At 43.2% G+C, this 21,694-nt stretch overlaps 1 protein-coding gene across 3 annotated transcripts in view; it reads left to right on the top strand.

Moving 5' to 3' along the window:
• Window positions 1-21,694, top strand: part of acer2 (alkaline ceramidase 2) — a 123,109-nt gene that overhangs the window by 80,983 nt on the left and 20,432 nt on the right. For 2 of the 3 annotated variants that reach the window (XM_068030275.1, XM_068030274.1), the window contains exon 4: window positions 4,387-4,524. The exons of the other annotated variant lie outside the window; for it this stretch is intronic. In XM_068030275.1, the coding sequence (XP_067886376.1) occupies window positions 4,387-4,524 (138 nt within the window). The remainder of the gene's footprint in view (window positions 1-4,386; window positions 4,525-21,694) is intronic. 3 annotated transcript variants of the gene reach the window in all.

Raw genomic sequence — 21,694 nt, 5'->3', positions numbered from 1 at the left:
CCACCCTCAGTGCTTCCTCCAAGTGGTGTTAAACATGGTGGAGTACTGACTCATCAGCTGAGGGAGGGCGGTAGGTGGTAATCAATAGGAGGTTACCTTGCCCATGTTTGACCTGATGCCATGAGACTTCATGGGGTCTGGAGTCAATGTTGAGGACTCCCAGGGCAACTCCCTCCCTACTGTATACCACTGTCCCGCCACCTCTGGTGGGTCTGTCCTGCCGGTGGGACAGGACATACCCGGGGATGGTGATGGCAGTGTCTGGAACATTGTCTGTAAAGTAGTATTCCGTGAGTATGACTATGTCAGGCTGTTGCTTGACTAGTCTGTGGGACAACTCTCCCAACTTTGGCACAAGCCCCCAGATGTTAGTACGGAGGACTTTGCAGAGTCGACAGTGCTGGGTTTGCCGTTGTCGTTTCCGGTGCCTAGGTCGATGCCAAATGGTCAGGTCGGTTTCATTCCTTTTTATTGGTTAGGTACAACTGAGTGGCTTGCTAGGCCATTTCAGAGGGCATGTAAGAGTTAACCACATTGCTGTGGGTCTGGAGTCACATGTAGGCCAGACCAGGTAAGGACAGCAGATTTCCTTCCCTCAAGGACATTAGTGAACCAGATGGGTTTTTACAACAATCGACAATGGTTTCATGGCCATCATTAGACTAGCTTTTAATTCCAGATTTATTAATTAAATTCAAATTCCACCTTCTGCTGTGGTGTGATTCGAACCCATGTCCCCAGAGAAATACCCTGGGTCTCTGGGTTACTAGTCCAGTGATAATACCACTACGCCACTGCCTACTCATCTGCTTCTGATGCTCCAGGAAGACCCTCCTTTGCTGGGATTTTACTGAGCTCCCGATATCGGGCTTCATGGCAGGGCGGGGCCAGATGATCATTCTGGCAACACCCTGCCACAGAATCTGACGCTGGGAGTGCCGGGCCCGATTTTCCCTGTGGCGGCCCCCCCGCCGCTGGGTGATTGGATCCAGATTCACATTTTAAAATTAATAAAATGAATACATTTAAATAAAATCAACAGTGATCTTACCCTCGGGCTGCGATCTTCCAAGCGGCGGCCGGCACTCATGCACCTTCACTTTCCTATCCAGGGAAAGCAGGTGCTGCAGTGGTGGGGAAGAGGGGAACTTATGGTTTTTAGTTCAGTGTTGGGGGTGGTGGGGAAGAACAGGCGTTAGTGCAAATTACTGATGTAGGGGAGGGTGGGAAGGGGAGACCTCTGCACTTTGATCGGTTTGGGGGTAGGATGGTCAAGTGTTGAAAGTGTGTTTTGGGGTGGAGAAGAAAAATTTTGAATTTAATTGTTATTGGGGGGAGAAGGGCTGATAGATTCGGGGGCGGTAGATTCGGGGTGGGGGGGCGGTAGCCCTATAAAAATTTCAATGACCGGCGGGGCTGGCTGCCCTTTAAAAATGGCACTAGTGCCTGTGCACAGGCAGCTGATGCCATTGGCGGCGTTGGAGAGCCCACCTCCTCCATGGGATTGGAGGGTGTGGCCTGATCAGCCCATTATCCTTGGCTGCCGTGAAGAAGATCGCAGCGACATGGTGGGGGTGCCTTTTTTTTGCCCGCCGCCGCTCTCAGCGGCTGAAGAAGAAAATTCAGCCCCTTGTGTGTGACACCTGAGGCAGATTTATGAGAAGGCTGCCCTCCCTCACTACTCCAGCATGACATACACATGAAATGTTGTGCTCCTCAGTGATGCCCCGGCTCAATTGCATTCCATATGTGAGGCTGATGTCTCAGCGATGCAACTGGCCACTTGATCTGACAATGTGAAGGAGAAGAATGGGCACTCAGTCTACTCAGCTCGTGTGCATACTGGTTTATACAGAGTTAGAGGCCTGTCACCCGGTTGTCGCTTGCCACTCACCTTTTCAGACCTTATCAGATCATTGAAGTGCTTTGTGCACCCACATCCCTCTTGTGACTCTCCAGCTGCTGACCTTTGTGGCCACCTCCATCCATGCCCTCTTGGTCTCTTTTGGAGGATTTCTTCTTCCGGATGGAGGGAAGAGCACATCTCTCCTCTCGGACACAGCATCTCTCAAAGCCTCCAGGGGATGCCCGGGATACCTGCCCAGCCAGCGCTGGCCCTCTGCGCTCCCTGTAGCTCTGTTACTTCAGACAGGGGCAAACCCAGTCATGGCTGCCGTTTGCCTTTTAAAATCACCCTCCTTTACTAGGTCCTGCCTCCAAGCTGCTCCCAGCGCCTCTAATTGGGTGTGACCTCGCCAACAGGCCAACTAGGGGCTTTGCATTTGAAAATTGTATTGTGCTATGATAATCCAATGTGTTATCTAGTTTTCTCTTTGTTATGTAAAAGGAACTTGGCCTAAAACCAGCAGGTTCTTTGCAAATATAATGTATTAAATGCAAACAAAAAATTTGCATAAACTGTAATTGTTTTCATTTACAATTCATCTTTCAACTTTTACAAATTGTTTCAAAACAACATGGTATATTAGTAACAATGTAATTGTTGCAAATATAGAAGCCTAAAATATGCTGTGAATTGTTTTGTTTTTCTTATTTCAACATTTTAAAAATGGGTGAAAAATGATGATGGGAATATTTTCTTAAAAATTTCCATTTTGCCCTGCCAGTTTTCCTCCTCCTTCATCTGAAGACATTATTTACTTTCTGGGCTAGGGTTCCACCGACACTGATTATCCTCTGGTATCTCAATTAAATTAGCAGAGATTGCTGGATAGGAGCACGAGCCAATTTTCTCTCCAATGAGCAGCACTGAGGTCAGTTGTTGAATCAACTTCCTGGTTTGTACCGTTTATCTATTCGTTGGACAAACTCACTGGGGACACAGGGAAGTCCAGTTTTATTTTTAAATACAATGAAATTATTTCACAGGAAAAAAGCAAATTTTTGAATTAAATCAATGTAACATCTGGTTTGAGTACGGGTCAAGTATGTTATTTCAAGAACGTCGGTAGGAACTGAATTGGGACCAAAATAAGTTCATAGTGTTGGTGCCTAAAGGGATGTATATGTTTACCGAGTTTCTCTGTGTATTTTTCAGTTCCAGAAACTGAACAAAAGGCATGTCCAATGTATATACTTATATCAAAGTCTCTGAACACCTGATTTGGTTCAGATGTTCGCGGAATCATGTTTGCTTTCAGCTTATACCATTCCATGCTTTCTTGCATTCGGAAATGGGGTTCTTTAGTCTTACATAATTACTTAGAATGATAGAATAGAATCATAGAATGGTTACAGCACAGAAGGATGCCATTCGGCCAGTCGTGTCTGTGCTGGTTCTCTGCAAGAGCAATTCACCTAGTCCTATTCCCTTGATTTTTCTCTGTAGCTCTGCAAACCTTTCTCTTCAGATAATCATCCAATTTCCTTTTGGAGGCCTCGAATGAATTTGCCTCCACAAAACTCTCAGGCAGTGCATTCCAGATCCTAACCACTCACTGCGTAAAAATGTTTTTCCTCATGCCGCTGTTGCTTCTTTTGTCAATCACCTTAAATTGGTGTCCTCTGGTTCTGAATCCTTACACCAATCTTCTCCCCATCTACTCTGTCCAGACCCCTACTATCAAATCTCCTCTTAATCTTCTCCTCCAAGGAGAACAGCTCCAGCTTCTCCAATCTATCCATGTAACTGAAGGTCCTCATCCCTGAAACCATTCTCGTGAATCTTTTCTGCACCCTTTCTAATGCCTTAACATCCCTCCTGAAGTGTGATGCCCAAAGCTGGACACAATACTCCAGCTGAGGTCAAACCAGTGTTTTATACAGATTTATCATAACTTCCTTGTTTTCATACCCTATGCCCCTATTTGGAAAGCCCAGGATCCCCTATGCTTTATTCACCACTTTCTCAAGCTGCCCTGCAACCTTCAATGATTTGTGCCCATATACCCCCAGGTCCCTCTGCTCCTTCACCCCCTTTAGAATTGTACCCTTTATTTTATATTGCCTCTCCTTGTTCTTCCTACCAAAATGAATCACTTCACACTTTTCTGCATTAAATCTCATCTGCCACTTGTCCACCCATTCCACCAGCCTGTCTATGTCCTCTTGATGTCTATCACTATCCTCCTCACTTGTATGTATATATGTATAATATTTGGACAAATCTAATTTTATTCCTAATAAACTGTTCACAAACCTACTTCTGAGGCTTCTGTTTTATATCCATGAGCTAATAATTTCTAAATACCAGTGAAGGCTACTGGGCAACATAAGGTGGCTTTATGCTACTCGCAAATATTCGCGGTAAGACAGTGGAAAATGGCAAAGATTAAACAGGGTATTGGGGGAGAGGGAGAACTCTGTGCATTGAGTTTACTCTCAGTTGGAGAAGAGCCCATCTATAATATCTGGTTCTTATCCTAGGAGCCGATTTAAGGCTGCTGTTGGCATTCTATCTGGTGTAGCCACGTGTCTTGCATTTGTGAAGCCAGCAATCAATAACATTTCATTGATGACACTGGGAGTCCCCTGTACAGCTCTACTTATTGCTGAATTAAAAAGGTAAGTCATTACAAACAGCCAAATATAACTGCCCTCTTTACAGTAAGTAATATGCTTTCATTTTGACTTAAATTTGTTGAAACAGTTGATCTGTTATCATATGTTCATATGTTTATTGTCTGAAGACCCATGTTTTACAATTGTATTGTAAAATGGATCATAGATTTTTAAGGTCTGTTCTGTCTGAAGGTGAGAACTGGAAATGGCCAATGTTCTCTCAATCCTCTTTGAAGCCCATTTTTCTGAACCTGGTTCTTGGAGATGACCTGAAAAAAGCCATCTTTATGAAGATATAAAGCACTGCTTTATATCCATCCTACATTTATAGGCAAGACATTTTATTTTTTTTTACCAGTGAGGTCAATTCCCTAATTATATATGTGGTCTCAATCACTGTGGTAGCAAATGAGATTTTACATGTTCCTGTTGATAGTTTCACTGAGAAGAGACTACCCAGACAGTCATGCATCCTTGCCTATTTAAACATGTTCAATATCACAACATCAAATTTTCAGTGAGATTCATCCGGATTTGTGGATCAAGAACTATTTAGAATACCTGTTGTGAATTTCCTTGTGTGATCACCTGCCATAGTTTTGGCAGAAATCTTGTTTACTTGCCATTTTCAGCTTAAGTTATGATGGTTGATTAGGAGAATCTTTGAGGAAAGTCCCAGTGGCAATGTTTATGTTCTGAAAAGTCACGTTTCCATATCCATCTTTTATTCTCGTGCCTGATGTAAAGTTAAGCTATGTTGCATATGATCAGGGCAGAGAACAGTAAGCTGGGCCCATTTGTGTCCTATGTACCTGATCTCACAGTTGAGTGCATTGGTGCATTAAAATACCAACAAGAAAGTAGAAGCTGAGATATAAATGGAAATCAGTTAAATAAATAAATTTAGAACAAGTAGCTTTAGCCACAGAATGATAAATATATTGAATAATCTAGCAAGTGGTGTAATAGGGGAAAAACATTGGGATTATTTAGAATGCAACTGCTTGCCATAATAGAAAAAGGAAAAAAGATAGATTTGCATTTATATCGCACTTTACATGACCACTGGACGTCTCAAAAGCACTTTATAGCCAATGAAGTATTTTGAAGCGTAGTTACTGTTATGATGCAGGAGACACGGCAGCCAATTTGCAGACAGCAAACTCCCACAAACAGCAATGTGATAATGACCAGATAATCTGTTTTTGTGATGTTGATTGAAGGATAAATATTGGCCAGGCCACCAGGGTTAACTCCTCTGCTCTTGTTTGATATTGTGACATGGGACCTTTTATGTCCCGCCGAGAGGGTCAGACAGTGCAGCACTCGCTCAGTACTGGAGTGTCAGCCTTGATTTTTGTGTTCAGGTCCTGGACTGGGACTTGAACCGGAACCTTTTGACTCAGAGACGAGATCGATGAGGATGATGAGCCTTGAGGGCAGAATGGCCTTTTCCTATCTCATTAAATTATCAGGTAGCTGAATTCTTAGGGCTGAATTTTATCAGCTCTCTAGGGACGGGCAGGGAGGCAAGGGCAGGCAGGAAGTGGAGTGCCCATCACTTTCCTGGTGCCATTCAATTTTGTCAGGGGCGAGGACGGCCTTCCTGCCCAGAGGCCAATTGAGGCCCCTAAGTAAGCAATTAATGACCACTTAAGGGCTCTGCCCATCCCCACTGGCTTTTAACCAGCAGCGGTGGGGGGGCCTCCGCCACATGGGGAGGCCACCCAGTAACACCAGGTGAACTTCGTGTGGGCTGGTGGCTGGGGGGGGGGGGAGGAGTGAGGTCCCTCCTGCCAGAGTAATCTGTGGCCCATGGAGGGCTCCCAGTGGCAAAGGCTGCACCCCTGCGCCTGCACCCACCCCCGCCCTAAGCAACCACCACCTCCCCCCACCAATCCCTTGCCGGCTCTGCCTGTCTGGCCCCAGTGAAGCCACCCCCACTAACCTGCAGTCCGGGGCTCCATGCTGCTCCTGGTCCAGCAGTGGCACCTGGTGGCGCTGCTGAGCTCCTAGCCCTCTATTTGGCCGGCAGCTCTTGGGGTAGGATCTTGTCCCTTGAAGGGGATGGCATCCCTGATGGTGGAGTGTTAATTACCTGCCTGCCATTGAATTTGGCTGGGGGTCCAATAAAGGGCATGCCTTTTGGCCTGTCGCTGGGACCCCCATCACCGAAATAAAATCCACTCTTAGTCTCAGTTGTGTCATCTAGGGGAAAATAGTAAACAATGAGGAATTGTTTCTGCACAGCCAGATAAGTAGTCAACTCACACCTAGTGATTTCTAGTGACTGATTCCAGAGTGGCATTGAGAAATGACTGGGAACAGGAAATCTGGCCAACCTTAATGTGTGGGAAATAGAATAATGTGTGGTTATGGTCTGGAGAAGAGTGAAGTAAGAATGCTGTAATGCTATAGGTAATTATGCTAGACTGATATCTGTAGGGTGTGATGTGTAACTGACAGACCTGAATTACACTACTGGCAGCACCTCACACACTACCCAGGAAAAAGATAACTTTATGCTGCATAGCGGTGGAATTGGTCTTGGGTGTTACATGCTGCACAATTTTCTTTTCTGTTGCGGCTACCAAATCACCATTGCCAATTTTGTGTTACTGCCCAAGTACAATTTTACCACCCCCCCTCCCCCACCACCCTTGGTTATAAATGTCCCAAGAGTTCTGCTGTGCTGCCTGGCCATTTCATCTTTAATATTACGCTAGACTGGGTGGCAGCTTTGGCTTTCTCTAAACTAAAACATGTCAGTCACTGACTGGACATTTCTGAAATTTATTTGGATTTATATTACATCCGGTACAAACTGAAGGGCTTTGAGACTATCTACTAAAGAAAGCCCAATATCTCTTGGCTTCAGCCCATTTGGAAGTCAGAGCAGTACCTGACCCATTCTCCGCCTCCCAGTTCAGGAGGCTTACACAGATGTTTAATACACTGCCATTAGGAGGCACAGATGTGTTTACGTTTGCTTTTGTGGCACTAAATTGCCCTCCATATGTTAACCAATATTAATCCTGTTCTCACTAATTTGCAATGAACTGTGCTGTCATTATTACAAGAAAAAATCTCAAATTAAATTTCTAGCATGTCTTTTAGCAATGACAAACTGTGGTGGGATTTACGACGACACTTTGGTCTCAGACTACAAATGTGTTTAGAAGCTTTAATGTAGAATCTATTACAGTGTACTAATGTTTATTTTTTTCCCCAGGCTCCTCCAATTTTTTTTCTATCACTTGGATATCCCCACACTGTTCTCAGTCTGAACAGGGAAGTGGGAAACCTGTTTCCCGATTTCTTCCAATAACTGCTCTTAATTCAAATACTAGGAGGAACATGAGAGATTTTATTTGCACCATTGCACTTCTACCTGCTGAGCCATCACTTACCTCAAATGAATACATCAAAGTGACAGCCAGTAGCGAAGCAGCTCTGAGTTTCCTGGGGTTGGATCGCTCCAGCATTGTGGGGCATCTTGACTTTTTGCAAAGGGTAAAACATGTGATGGCGAGTTGGCATCTCTCCCTACTGATTTCAATGGAATTAAAAATGGAGAGAGACGTAAAAGACTGGCAACTCGCTATTACTAGTTTTACAACTTTGTACAAAGTCAAGCCGTTCCCCAGTTAGTTACATTGATTACTATGAGGTCCACCAGCGGGATCAAGGTGTAAGTGAGGTGTTCCTAACACAGAAGAGTCTGGAGATCTTTGATTACAGATTTCAGCAGTCAGGAAACTATTTTAAAAGCAATATTTTTTGCCATTCTGACCACAAGACACCTGTACTTACTTATGACTGCTTTTCATCAGGTCAGACCATCAGCAAACTTTCAGACCACCTACTGCACCTTTCCCCGCTACCCCCTTCCCACAGTCAAATCTTCTGAGGAGTAGATGTAGCATTCCCTATGGGCATACTTTGTTTGTTATTATCATGGAAAGGGTGCAACATCACACGATGAAGCAAAGGAAGCTCAGGTACCATTTTACTGCAAGAGGCATCACAGCACATATCATCACTGATGTCTTCCCTTTGACATCACAGCCCGACTTCTTTCTCAACCACTTTCAACTAAAGAGGCATTTCTTCAAACCACTCCCCATCCTTTTATATGACAACACATCAAATCGCAGATGTAGCACGTTTGTTCAAGAAAGGAGGGAGACAGAAAGCAGGAAACTATAGGCCAGTTAGCTTAACATCTGTCGTTGGGAAAATGCTACAATCCATTATTAAAGAGGTTAGTAGCAGGACATCTAGAAAATCACTATGCAATCAGGCAGAGTCAACATGGTTTTGTGAAAGGGAAATCATGTTTGACAAATTTATTAGAATTCTTTGAGGATGTAATGAGCAGGATGAATAAAGGGGAACCAGTAGATGTAGTGTATTTGGATTTCCAAAAGGCATTCGATAAGGTGTCACATAAAAGGTTACTACACAAGATAAGAACTCATGGTGTTGGAGGTGATATATTAGCATTGAAAGAGGATTGGCTAACTAAAAGGAAACAGAATTGGGATAAATGGGTCATTTTCAGGTTGGAAACTTGTAACTAGTGGAGTGCCACAGGGATCAGTGTTAGGTCCTCAACTGTTTACAATCTAGATTAATGACTTGGATGAAGGGACTGGCTGTATTGTAGCCAAATTTGCTGACAATACGACGATAGGTAGGAAAGCAACTTGTGAAGAGGACACAGAGTCTGCAAAGGGATATAATTAGGTTACATGAGTGGGCAAAAATTTGGCAGATGGAGTATAATGTGGGAAAATGTGAGTTTGTCCACTTTGGTAGGAAGAATAGAAAAGCAGAATATTACTTAAATGGAGAGAGGCTGCAGAATGCTGCAGTAGAGAGGGATCTGGGTGTCCTTGTACATGAATCACAAAAAGTTAGCATGCAGGTACAGCAAGTAATTAGGAAGGCAAATGGAATGTTGGCCTTTATTGCAAAGGGAATGGAGTATCAAAGTAGGGAAATCTTGCTACATCTGTACAGGGCATTGGCGAGACTGCACCTAGAGTACTGTGTACAGTTTTGATCACTTTATTTAAGGAGGGACATACTTGCATTGGAAGCCATTCAGAGAAGGTTTACTAGGTTGATTCCTGGGAAGACGGGTTTGTCTTGGAGGAAAAGTTGAGCAGGTTGGGCCTAAACTCATTGGAGTTTAGAAGAATGAGAGGTGATCTTATTGAAACATATATGATTCTGAGGGTGCTTGACAGGGTAGATGCTGAAAGGATGTTTCCCCTCATGGAGGAATCTAGAATTAGGGGACATAGTTTCAAATTAAGGGATCTCCTATTTAAGACAGAGATAAAGAGGAATTTCTTCTCTCAGAGGGTCGTTAGTCTTTAGAATTCTCTTCCCCTGTGAGCAGTGGAGGCTGGTCATTGAATATATTCAAGGCTGAGTTAGGCAGATTTTTCATCTACAAGGGTGTCAAGGGTTATGGAGGGCAGGCAGGCAAATTAAGTTAAGCCCACAATCAAATGATCTTATTTAATGGCAGAGCAGGCTTGAGGGGCCGAATGGCCTACTCCTGCTCTTAATTCTTATGTCCTTATGACTCTAACCTCCATCAATACTAGTGCCATGTCAGTGCATATTCCAATTTACTATAGTGAAATCCGAAGGGCTCACAGTCAACCTACTCTTTCTTGACATTCTGCACCCACTGGGTGTCTACACATGACTTTTTTTAACTTATTCTCGAGCTTTTTTTAGGTGCCATCTGAGGGCTAGTATCATGTGATATGGTTGGTTACTTGTGCTGTACTGAAGGCTCATGGGATTGAGGTTGCCCTTGTCTCATGCCAGCTTGCCCCTTGGCAATTTGGTGCCGCCTCTTACATTCCACTGGTGTAGTGCTGTCAGGGGTGGTGGCTGGATGCCTGACATGTGCTGCCACCTGAGAAATAACACTGTTACGCAGCTGTGATTCCTGTGTGCCCTGGCTCTGACCATCTTCTTCATCATCATCCTCCTCCTCCTGTGCCACCTGTTGCTGTGGTAGATGGTAGATTTACAAGAAAGAAGAGTAGAATCCAAAAATGGTTGAGCATCACCCTGTTGGGATTAAGGAAACAGAAAATGGGGTGGAAGGTTGGCTATGTGGTGAGTCACAGGGATGGCAGGAAAACAGTGTAGTTGCTCAGTCAGTTACCTTGCATCAGCAAGATGCCGCTAACTGCAACATCTCCCACAGCAAGAGCAGAGAGCTTCCCCACAAACTCCATGGCCTTTTCCTTGAAGCAGGGAGGTACTTAAGGTTTGGCACCCACCATCCAGTGCCCTGCTTGTGACTGGCATTGTGCACCAATTTGTCTTGCAAGAGTTAGAGTGAATGAGGGTAAGGCTAACAGTTGAGGAGTGTGTGCCAAGTAGTGTGGGAGAGGTGCAGTAAACAAAGTAGGGGCATAAGGCTGTTAAATGAAATGGATTTAGGGATTTGCATGTAAGTAATTGTTGAGAGGGGAGCTGAGTAGCCATAGTACAAGATATTGAGTTGGAGCCAAACCCTTTACCAGAAAGCACTATGAAGGGTTGGTTGGACAAGTGTTGTTTTAAGAAGGTTGTGAAGAGTGTGCTTGTGCTCACGGTGGAGAACAAAAAAAAGGAACAGATGTGCAATGGTTTACCTTGCCTGCCCTGCTGAGGACTTGGAATTATTTGTAGCACTCTTCTGCCTTTCTGGGGATGAGGCTATTGGCAGTCATTGCCAATATGTGACAGCAGCAGATTTCTCCCTCCCATGCGAATAGCCATGCACCTGCACTTCGATGGGTTCACTCAGACAGCTGGTTGGATTTTTGTCTGCTGATTCAAAATTCACAAGAAAGCATGAGCAGATACCGGTGACAGGGACAGCTGTAGGGAGTACATGTAGGCGGGGCCAGGGGGGTGGTGGTGGCACAATCCTCTCCAAACTATGCTCAGCTGGACATAGATGCAGAGCCGCAGAAGCGTCAATGAAAAGGAGAACAATAGAGGTGCATCAGCAACTTTCCCAGGTACTGACTAACGTGCCATTCACACTGTCCACAATAGCAAAGAGGATGGAGGAGTCCAACTTGAACAGTAGTGGATTGGTGGTGCAGGTAATTGTGAAAGATTCAAGCCCAGCTCTCAGGTGAGTCCATGCAGACACCTGACCACAGCTGGGCAGACTTTGGATGCCAACATGTCTTCCACCTTAATCAGAATGACAGGTACATTACCAGCAGCCATAAAACACGTCCTTGATCCTCACCAAGCTGGTCTGCAGCAGAGTGGTAGGAGTGATGTGGTGCTGGCCCAAGACAGGGATGATGGAGAATTGGAACTCCATGCAAAGTGCTCCCACTTCTCACCCATTGACCCCCTCAGCCAGTACCCAACATGCTGCCTTGTCCTCCAATGGCCAAGTCTGCCCCTCCACAGGTGCAGGTAGAACTGTCTTTGGTGGACTCTCAAGGGCTCCAAATCCCAGAGGGTGTGGGCAAAAAGCATCTCAGCAGTCAGGGCAGGGATCGGAGCAGCCTGCTTCAATCTTTGCTGAAACCACACAGGAAGAATAAATTGAAGAAATTATAATTTACCTAGTTTGTGCACATGGGTGTTTGACAAAATGTCATGTTAATTTTCCTTTTCTATAATGCCACCAAAAATTAATTGATTAGAACCATTTCCAAGTCTTGCCCTTTATTGCGCCCTGAGGTGCCAACTCGCCATTCATTTGTTTAATGATAAATGTCAATATATGGCGAGTTGCACTGGGCAAAGGGGCAGTAGATGGATGAGCAGATAAAGATCTGTATTGTGCAAAGGTCGGGAGGGGGGGGAGATTTGTGGTGGGGGTGGAATTGGTTGGGGGGGTGGGTGCGGTGTTGTTTTCATTATTACTTGTACAGTCGGAATAATGAAGTGAACCTTCAAGCTATGAGGGTTTCCCTGGGAGCAATACACATGGCTGTCCTGGCGATGGGTGCCCCATCTTCATATCATTCCTCCTCCTCTTCTTCAATCTTCTCCTTGTCAGAAGATGTCTGATGAGCACTTTCATCTTCGCCAACCTGCAATCCTCTTTGCTGCACAATGTTGTGCAGGACACAGCACATCACTATCATTCTGGAGACGCTCGTTGGTGAGTACTGAAGGATGCCTGCAGAACGATTGAGGCACTGGAAACACATCTTCAACATTCTGATAACTTGCTCAATGACACACCCTGCAGTCATGTGGCTCTTGTCGTAACACTCCTGCATCTCATGTGTGCAGTTCCTCTCAGGTATCATGAGCAAAGTTTGAAGGGTTATCCCTTGTCACCTACAAGCCAACCCTTAAGTCTGCTTCCCGGAATGAAAAGTTCTGGAATATTGAACTGCCACAGTATGAAGACATCATGACAGATCCCAGGGAATCTGGTACACACTTGAATGAACCTTTCCTTGTGGTTGCACACTAGTTGCACACTGAGGGAATAAAATCCTTTGTGGTTGATCAAAACTCCTGGCTGATGTGGTGGTGCTCGAATGGCCACAAGAGGCAGCCAGCAACGTGAATCTGAATGCCCAATGTTGGCTATTGTCAGGGGAAATTGATATAAGTCAACACTGTGACAAACAACCCATCAGTGACCTGCCTTATACATTTATGTGCAGATGACAGAGAGACCCTTGGGATATCTCTGATGGCAAAGAAATTGATGGAGGTGGAGACTTTGACAGCAGAGGGCAATGTATGGCCACCATGTCCAGCCGGGAGGAGGCTACAGATGTTTGCAGCCACCTGCCTTGTCAATCTGAGCCTGCAGAAACAGTGCCCTTCATATAGGTCAAGGAAGCTGAGCCTCTGTCGGTAGACCCTCTCACGTGTGTAGTGCTTCCTGTGACCACAGTTCTCTGTTGCTCTCCTCTCTGCTATTCTGACCTTCTATCCTGTGCACCTGTCTCCTGTGCACCTGCTAAACCCAACACAGAACATTGTTGCTGCAGTGGTTGGTCATTGTCTTCATTAGCCAATGTAGTGTTGAAACCATCCAGGTTCTTCCCATCCTGCTGGTATTTGTTAGATAGCCTCCAAACCTCTCCAAAACGTCTAAGCTGACAAGAACCCTCAGTGAAATATTTGCCAGAGGGAACTGACAAAGCAGCTGTAAGAACTGGGCCTTTATTAAGTTCAAGCAATCTGGAGTCGATATATCCCTATGAAGTGCACCCGAAACTTGCCTACTTTTCGCTGGCAAATTTCCCAAGCCCTGGAAACCCCAGAGATATTAAATTCAAATGCCTGTTTAATTCAATTGAAAATCCCCTAGTTATCATGTGCTGATGATGTTAACAGCTGTCGTAAATACCACCTAGTCTGTCCTAATGACCACACCAACTCCAGTGAGCCTTTACCTCACATGCAACTAAACGAGCCTCAGTTAAAGCTGCAAATGGGTATGTTCAAGCCAGGTTGCAGTTTTGCTTAAATTTTCTGCAAATTCTACTTCCCACTCGATCCCAACCCACCCGTTCTTAGGAGTTAAAATTCCACCCTTAGTTTTCTAAATCCTGAAAAAGACATACATTAACTACAAATTCGAAAGTTGGTCCATAATATGACTGTTTTCAGGAGCAGGGTGTTCTAAAATAATCATGTACCACACCCACATGGTCCTGACATGAGAAGTAGATAAGCAGATCCTGGGAAAAGAGGCGAACATTGCTCGGTCAACCTTTTTCTCTAACTGCACTTGTTTTGGACATGGTGTGTCAAGAAAAATGAAGTGAATCACAAGTTGTTAATAGTCTTTTGAATGCCTCTGAGGAAGCATGTCTCCTAAAACTCTGGCAAAGGGTCTCATTTTGCAGTATTGACACTAAATTGGCATCACATTCTGCCCACATAACACAGGTCCATCAAGTAAACTGCCCAAACAATATGGATGTGCTGAAAAGTTTGTTATCCTCCACAGTGTAAGGGTAGGAATGTCATTGTGCCATTTCACCAATCTTCTGTAAGATATGAATATGTACACACAGCAGGAATTTTGTATGTCATGTGAAGGACCAATAAATTGTATTAACAATAAATTTTCTGTTAACCCTGAAATATTATGGTGCTCTACAAAATAAACAGATTTTGCTATGCAGGGACAGGGTAAATATTGTGGGGAATTTAGACTTTGTGCAATAGTCAATGGAAATAAATATGCGGAGAGATAAAGAACAGGCTGCAATTCACTATCATCCACTTTACATTATCACATAAAGTCAAAATGACCTCTATTGTAAAATTAAAAATACAGTGACACTGTGGGATAACACTTTTTATCAGTAGGCACACATAATAAATTTGTGTAAGATCCCTCTGCAAAATCTCCTGGTTAAAGGGGTTGAAGCAAAAACTGTCTTATAGAAATCCATTGCTAGAATGTATGTGGGAGCTGCTTAGAGCTGATTTTACTTGCCTTCCTCTGCCTTTGCTGCATACTTCCCACAGCAGTAGGGCTTGGATTGGTAACTGTCAGTAGAGCATCATGGGCATGAACCTGTATCCTACCATTATGCTACCATGCCAGGTAAGAGAGAAGAAGTTCTTGCTGTTTTACTTCACATCACTGCATGTCTTGCCAATATTTTTGCTGCACTTGTACGGAATTACAAACACTCATGCGCAATCTGTGCCTGGGGGAATCAAGCCATGAAAGAAGAATTCACAACTTCACTCATTCAGACCTCCAAGGCCTCTTGGAGTGCATTGAAGGCAAAATGAACAGAATCCTGGGTTCCCCCAAATCATATACTCATTTCTTCAGAGGGTGCATCATCAGTGGCAGCAGTGGAGGTGAGTAAATGCATAGGAAGTGAAGAAAGGCTGATTTTGAATCTTAAGTGGGTGTGAGGAGTGATGTGATGGAGTACACTTGGCAAGACAGAGTGAGAGGAGTGGGGTTGTACACCACAGGAAGTAGTGAATCAGCTGACGTACTCACTCTTCCTGACCTGGTCATTAATCCACTTCCTGCACTGCATTGAAGACCAGGGCACAACGTTTCTGCTGCTTACTTCCTTAGCTACCTCCAATTACACCTTCTTGGTGACAGCAGCAGAGTTCTCTCTCCCATTGCTGGGGAGAAGTATGTCTTTCTTGCTTCTGCCTGCACCTAACAATAATTCCAAAGAAGCATCATTAAACCTGAGGTGCTGCCCTTTCTCTTTGTGAGTCCATTTTAAGCATCTCCTGGCTCCTCCAAATTACCTTTTTGCATTGTCCCTTTAAATAGTGGAATAGAGATTGCTACATGGAGGTTCATATGACACCTGCTATGTAGCTTGGTGATGTGAAAGCTAGAAGGAAAAATTTAAAGATTGAATCAAGTCAAAATCGGAGAATGCGACACATTAATTTATTTACAGGTTTTGTGCTCATAATCCACCCTACAACCCCCCCTGCCACTTACACTTACCCCTGCTTCTGGAGCCTACCATTACATTGACATTGGAGCCTAGATTTCTATAATATGGGGCCTGATTTCAACTTTATGTAAATGGGTGGGTTTTGAATGAGTTAAAACCTTGCCCATGTACTCTGTTTATTCAGTTATCTTTTGAAATCCCATAAAGTTTTAAAACCTACTTAAACATTAAATAAAAGTTGCTACAACTTACAGCTGCAGTGACAAGTTCCATTTCATTCCCAGCAACAAGATACTTCGCTTTTTCTCACCCTCTCCACACAGTAAATATTTTGAGCAGATAAATATATGAATTTTTCTTAGAACTGGCACACACCAAATTATCAGAGAAGCAAATACAAACAATGCTAAACCTCAAAAACCCAGAACAGCAATGACTTACATAACACCACCCTACTATGCTGAGGTAAAAATGGCCTTCACTTGCATGTTATTACTTCCATGATTACAACTGGCAGCCAGGTTGCCCTTCATTGTGCAATATCTAAGTATGCGGAAATATGTGAAGAATTGATTGTGTATATACACACATGCCTCTACAAAGTAATGCACTTTACATGAATGTGTGTATGTGCTTTGGTTTTGACTAATTGTTCAGACAATATTGAAAAGAAAGAAAGAACTTGCATTTATATAGCATCTCTCACAATATCAGGAAATTGGAAATCCTGTACAAATTTACTTGCTGCTTTTGACATAAAAATTTCCCTAGTTACTTCACATCTAGATTGCCAGTGGTGAGTTACTGCTACTTAATTAACCTTGCTTAAAATATCACACTTAAAATGCTTACCAGGTGACATATCAACATCCTGCAGTCATTTCCTCCACTCTTGTTAGGGAAGCAATTGCAAGATGCTGAGGCATGATTGGGCTGAGTTTTAGACAAGGTAGAAGTCATAGTAGTCACCATTAAGTAATGTAATTTATTTTCAGCAACATGGAGGAAGCTACTAAAGACCTCCAGATTCATTGCTTTACAAGTAGTGTTGCTGTATCACATGCTGGAAGAATTTGGGGATCCCAGTTTCTACCATGCTGCCACATGAAGACAACAGGGAGGGAAGCTGATTATCCTGAACCAGTGTTGCACAATTCTGAGTAGCCAAACATCAAGAAGCATTGGTGGAGGGAGTCCACATTTCAGCTGTGGATAGTGGATCATATGGGAAAACCTTTGGCTTGGTGCCAATTTTTGTCTTATTAAACTTCTGTGCAGTGCCTTGTGATCTTTTCCTACATTAAAGGCAGTATATAAATGCAAGTTGTTGTTGCAAATTAAAATTCTGTTTTTGTTCAATTATAATCTTGAATCTGGCGTATTCCAATATGGTTCCCAAAAATATTACATTAGATTACCTTCAACAAGTTGCTGTGTTTTTCTAATGACTTTAGAGCTCCAGGATTAAATGCTTTTTATTGAAAACTATGGGGATGCCTTGTTTACCAGTAGCTCTACAAAAGCTTTGTACTTTGCTCGGACATATATACAGCCACTTCATCACACGTAGTTAACCCTGCCTTTAATTAAAGTAGCTTTCTCTCAAAGCGAGAAGCAAATGTGTAATCCCTTCTAATATCTCTAATCTCATACACTGCTTCCCAATTGTGCATGGCAGCAGTCTTCACGGGAATGTAATTCAGATACTTGTGAGAATAGGAGAGGGAGTAGGGATCACATTTATTAAGTTTGAACCTACATGCTCTAACTTTATGCCCAACCAGTCATTTTTGTAATTTTTGTACAGTTTTGTAGGAGGTTTAGCTGGCATTGAATGACCTCAAGAGGAAGCTGCAGGAATGGAAAGGTCACTTCCCTCAGCCACAATAATAGGTCTCAGGATGTCCTGCATAGAATCAGCTTAGTATGTTATCGGATGTTAGACATAGAAATTAATCCTTAATGTGTAAAAGACAATGGATAAGCCTTGGCTAATAGGACTGTAACTGATGCAACTGGTATTTGGTAATAAAAATAACTGTTTTTGTAACTTCCAGTTCTAGTCAGGAGTATAATTTGTGTAGGAAAGAGAGGAATGGGAACTGTTTGGCTTAGAATTTTTTAGGCAGCCTATGAGGCTAACCAAGCTAAAAGGGTTATTTACAGGGTATATGGAGTTTCAAGCCACGTTTGAAGCTGTATGGCATCCAATAGAGAAAGCTGCTATTAAAAAGAAACAAAAATGGAAATATGCCACAACATATGCAATTACTATTCATTACCTTCCCTTTAGAGTACAGTATGTCATTCCCACATTTTTTGAACTTTTTTTAGACTCACACTAAATTCAGCCTGTCACCATTCATCAGTCAAAGTAAGTAGGCAGACAACAGGCAAATCATTTTGTTAGGTGGTTGCAGAAAGCTACGATGGGCCAGCATGGAGCCAGAATGCTTTCTTCTTCCTACTGGTTCACCAAACTAGTCCTTGCCTTTATGTGACAGATTTTTGTAGATTTTTTCTTTGGAGGTAGTAGGTATCTGATATTCATATAAATTACGCAGAATAGAGTGCCTGTTTGGGATTGGTAGCATAGTGGTTATGTTACTGGAATAGTAATCCAGAGCCCTGACCTAACCCAGAACATGAGTTCAAATCAGACCACAGTCGTTGGGGAATTTAAATTCACTTAATTAAATAAATCTGGAATAAAAAGCTAGTGTCAATAATGATGATAATGAAACCACTGGATTGTCATTTTTAAAAAAACTATCTGCTTCACTAATGTCCTATAAAGAAGGATATCTACTGTCCCTACACATCTGGACAATAGGTGACTCCAGACCCACAGCAATGTAGTTGACTCTTAACTGCTCTCTGAAATGACCTAGCAAACCACTCAGTTGTCAAGAAGGTGGCCCATCACCCACTTCTCAAGGGCAGATAAGGATGGGCAATAAATGTTGGAATGGGAAAAAATATCAAATGAAATAAAAATGTTTTTAGAAAGGTATATCTGATTGGCTGGAACATGTCAATTCTTTCCCCTTCTCTTAAAAATGGAATAATTCAATGTCATATGGTGTTTCTATATACAAGAACTTTCTATCTCAATAGGACTGACCCTTTGGCTTAATGGTAACACTCCTGCCTCTGAGATGTGTTTGAGTCCCATTCCAGCAAGTGGGGAATAAAATATGGTTTTTAAATATAGGGTTGACATTTAGTGGGATATTTCTGTCTGGATGTAGTGACCATTGGCTCAGTTATGATTTTGGTAGTTCTATGGTCTGCTCAGTGATGATCCTGGTGGTCTCATACTGTTTATCATATATATGTGTTCAGGCATGGTTGGGTTGTGGAGGTATGTCATGGACTATGTATGGAGGGGTAGCCTTTGTCTCTCAACAGCCATCCTGGCTGTAACAGTCAAATATTGGGCAGATGGTTAAGTGTCAAGGATAAATGCATTTTGATAGCTACCTGAGTAAATATAGAAAAAAAAGGAGCAGGAGTAGGCCATTCAGCCCTTCGAGCCTGCTCTGCCATTCATTATGATCATGGCTGATCATCCAACTCAGTAACCTGGTCCCGCTTTCGCCCAATACCCTTTGATCCCTTTATACCCAAGAGCTATATCTAACTCCTTTTTGAAAACATTCAGTGTTTTGGCCTCAACTGCTTTCTGTGGTAGCGAATTCCACAGGCTCACCACTCTCTGGGTGAAAAAATTTCTCCTCATCTCAGTCCTGAAAGGTTTACCCCATATCCTTGGACTATGACCCCTGGTTCTGGACTCCCCCACCATCGGGAACATCCTTCCTGCATCTACTCTGTCAAGTCCTGTTAGAGTTTTATAGGTTTCTATGAGATCCCCCCTCACTCTTCTGAACTTCTAATTCTAACCGACTTAACCTCTCCTCATACTTCAGTCCCACTATCCCAGGAATCAGTCTGGTAAACCTTCGCTGCACTCCCTCTACAGCAAGAACATCCTTCCTCAGATAAGGAGCCCAAAACTGCACACAATATTCCAGGTGTGGCCTCACCAAGGCCCTGTGTAATTGCAGCAAGACATCCCCTGCTCCTGTACTCGAATCCTCTCGCTTTGACGGCCAACATACCATTTGCCTTTTTTACCGCCTGTTGGACCTGCATGCTTACCTTCAGCGAGAACACCCAGGTCTCGTTGCATATTTCCCTCTCTCAGTTTATAGCCGTTCAGATAATAATCTGCCTTCCTGTTTTTGCTACCAAAGTGGATAACCTCACATTTATCCACATTATACTGCATCTGCCATGCATTAGCCCACTCACTCAACTTGTCCAAATCACCCTGAAGCCTCGCTGCATCCTCCTCACAACTCACCCTCCCACCCAGTTTTGTATCATCTGCAAATTTGGAGTACCTTGCACAAAGCTGTATGCTTTTTTTTGTCATTGGAGATTAGTTAGATGATAGCTGGATGGAATGGTAAATCTTCCTATTCACAAATGCCACTGGCTGGTGTTCTTGTGTCCTAATGAAAACATTTGCAAGGGAAGCGAGCCACTGCAGAAAATTCCCAATCTCTCTTGTGTTGACTCCTGAGATCAATGGGGAAGATGATGTACTAGTTAGCCCTGGGCATTGGTGGTCTACTTAATACAGTTGTGTACTGCAGACTGGTAGATGTAGGATATGTTTCGTCTAGAAGACTACAAGGAATCAGGGGCAAAGAAATTAAGGACTGTGGTGACTTTGACAGCCACTGACAAAGCATGCCCCTGTTCCAGTAAGCAGCAGGTTCTGTTGGTTTAAGGTTTTACTGGCGGTTTGGACACTGGATGGTGTTGAGTCCTAATTTCAACAGAGGACCACTTCTTGCATGAATTCATGAGGTCCTGCCTGTCAAGCTTTTTTGGGTGTGTCAGACATCCAAATTAATTTAAAACTGGCATATTTTGATGAATGTCACTCTGAAACATTAATGTCGCTCCCATATTTAAATGAATTTTCAAACTATTATTGTTACTATTCATGTAACTGTCACTCGCAATATTCCACTATTTTGAGAGCCCTGATATGTTTTCATTTCTTTCAGTATAAGCTTTATTAAAACAAAACTTTAACCCTCAAGGGTAAAGAACAAAAATATAATTTGTGATTTTCCGAATATCATTTGAAATGATGGGAGTGTGTGTCACATTTGTTGAACTCAGTTGAGCTTCCTGGAAGTGCTGAGAAGTGTGATGGCTCCTCAAAATGAAGTGAAAATTGGTCAACATTTCACACGCCATCTAGTTGCTAGTTCAAGATCAGCATTGGCTGAAGCTTTCAGCATACCATGTTCTGGGTCACTACTTGGTGTAGAGGAAATTAACAGAAGGGAGAGAGAGCATGTTAGAAGAAATGTGCATCTGTTTGTAAGTGTGTCAACTGTTACTTTCTCACTATCAAAGTACAAATGTCAGAACAGCCTTTTGTTGAATTATCATTCTTCCAATTCCACCCCCTGTCCCCAGGAGAAACAATAGATGGAATTTTCCCAGGCAAAGGGAGGTGGGTTTGGGTGCGTGCAGGGTGTTAAATTCCTAAAAAATGATATCAGGTTGGGATTCCAAAATCATCTCGCCCTCTTCTGGCTTTCATGCCGGCAGGTTTGAAGGCAAGCACGGAATCCCAGTGCATCTGTCAGATAAGTTATTTAAATATTCAAATATGTTATTAAGTTCTGGTTTATCCAAGGATTCTGGCTTTAACAGCCAGCAGACCT

Source organism: Heterodontus francisci, chromosome 4 (genome assembly GCF_036365525.1).
Source record: "Heterodontus francisci isolate sHetFra1 chromosome 4, sHetFra1.hap1, whole genome shotgun sequence".
NCBI classification, from domain to species: domain Eukaryota; kingdom Metazoa; phylum Chordata; class Chondrichthyes; order Heterodontiformes; family Heterodontidae; genus Heterodontus; species Heterodontus francisci.
This window is presented reverse-complemented; position numbering and strand designations above follow the sequence as displayed.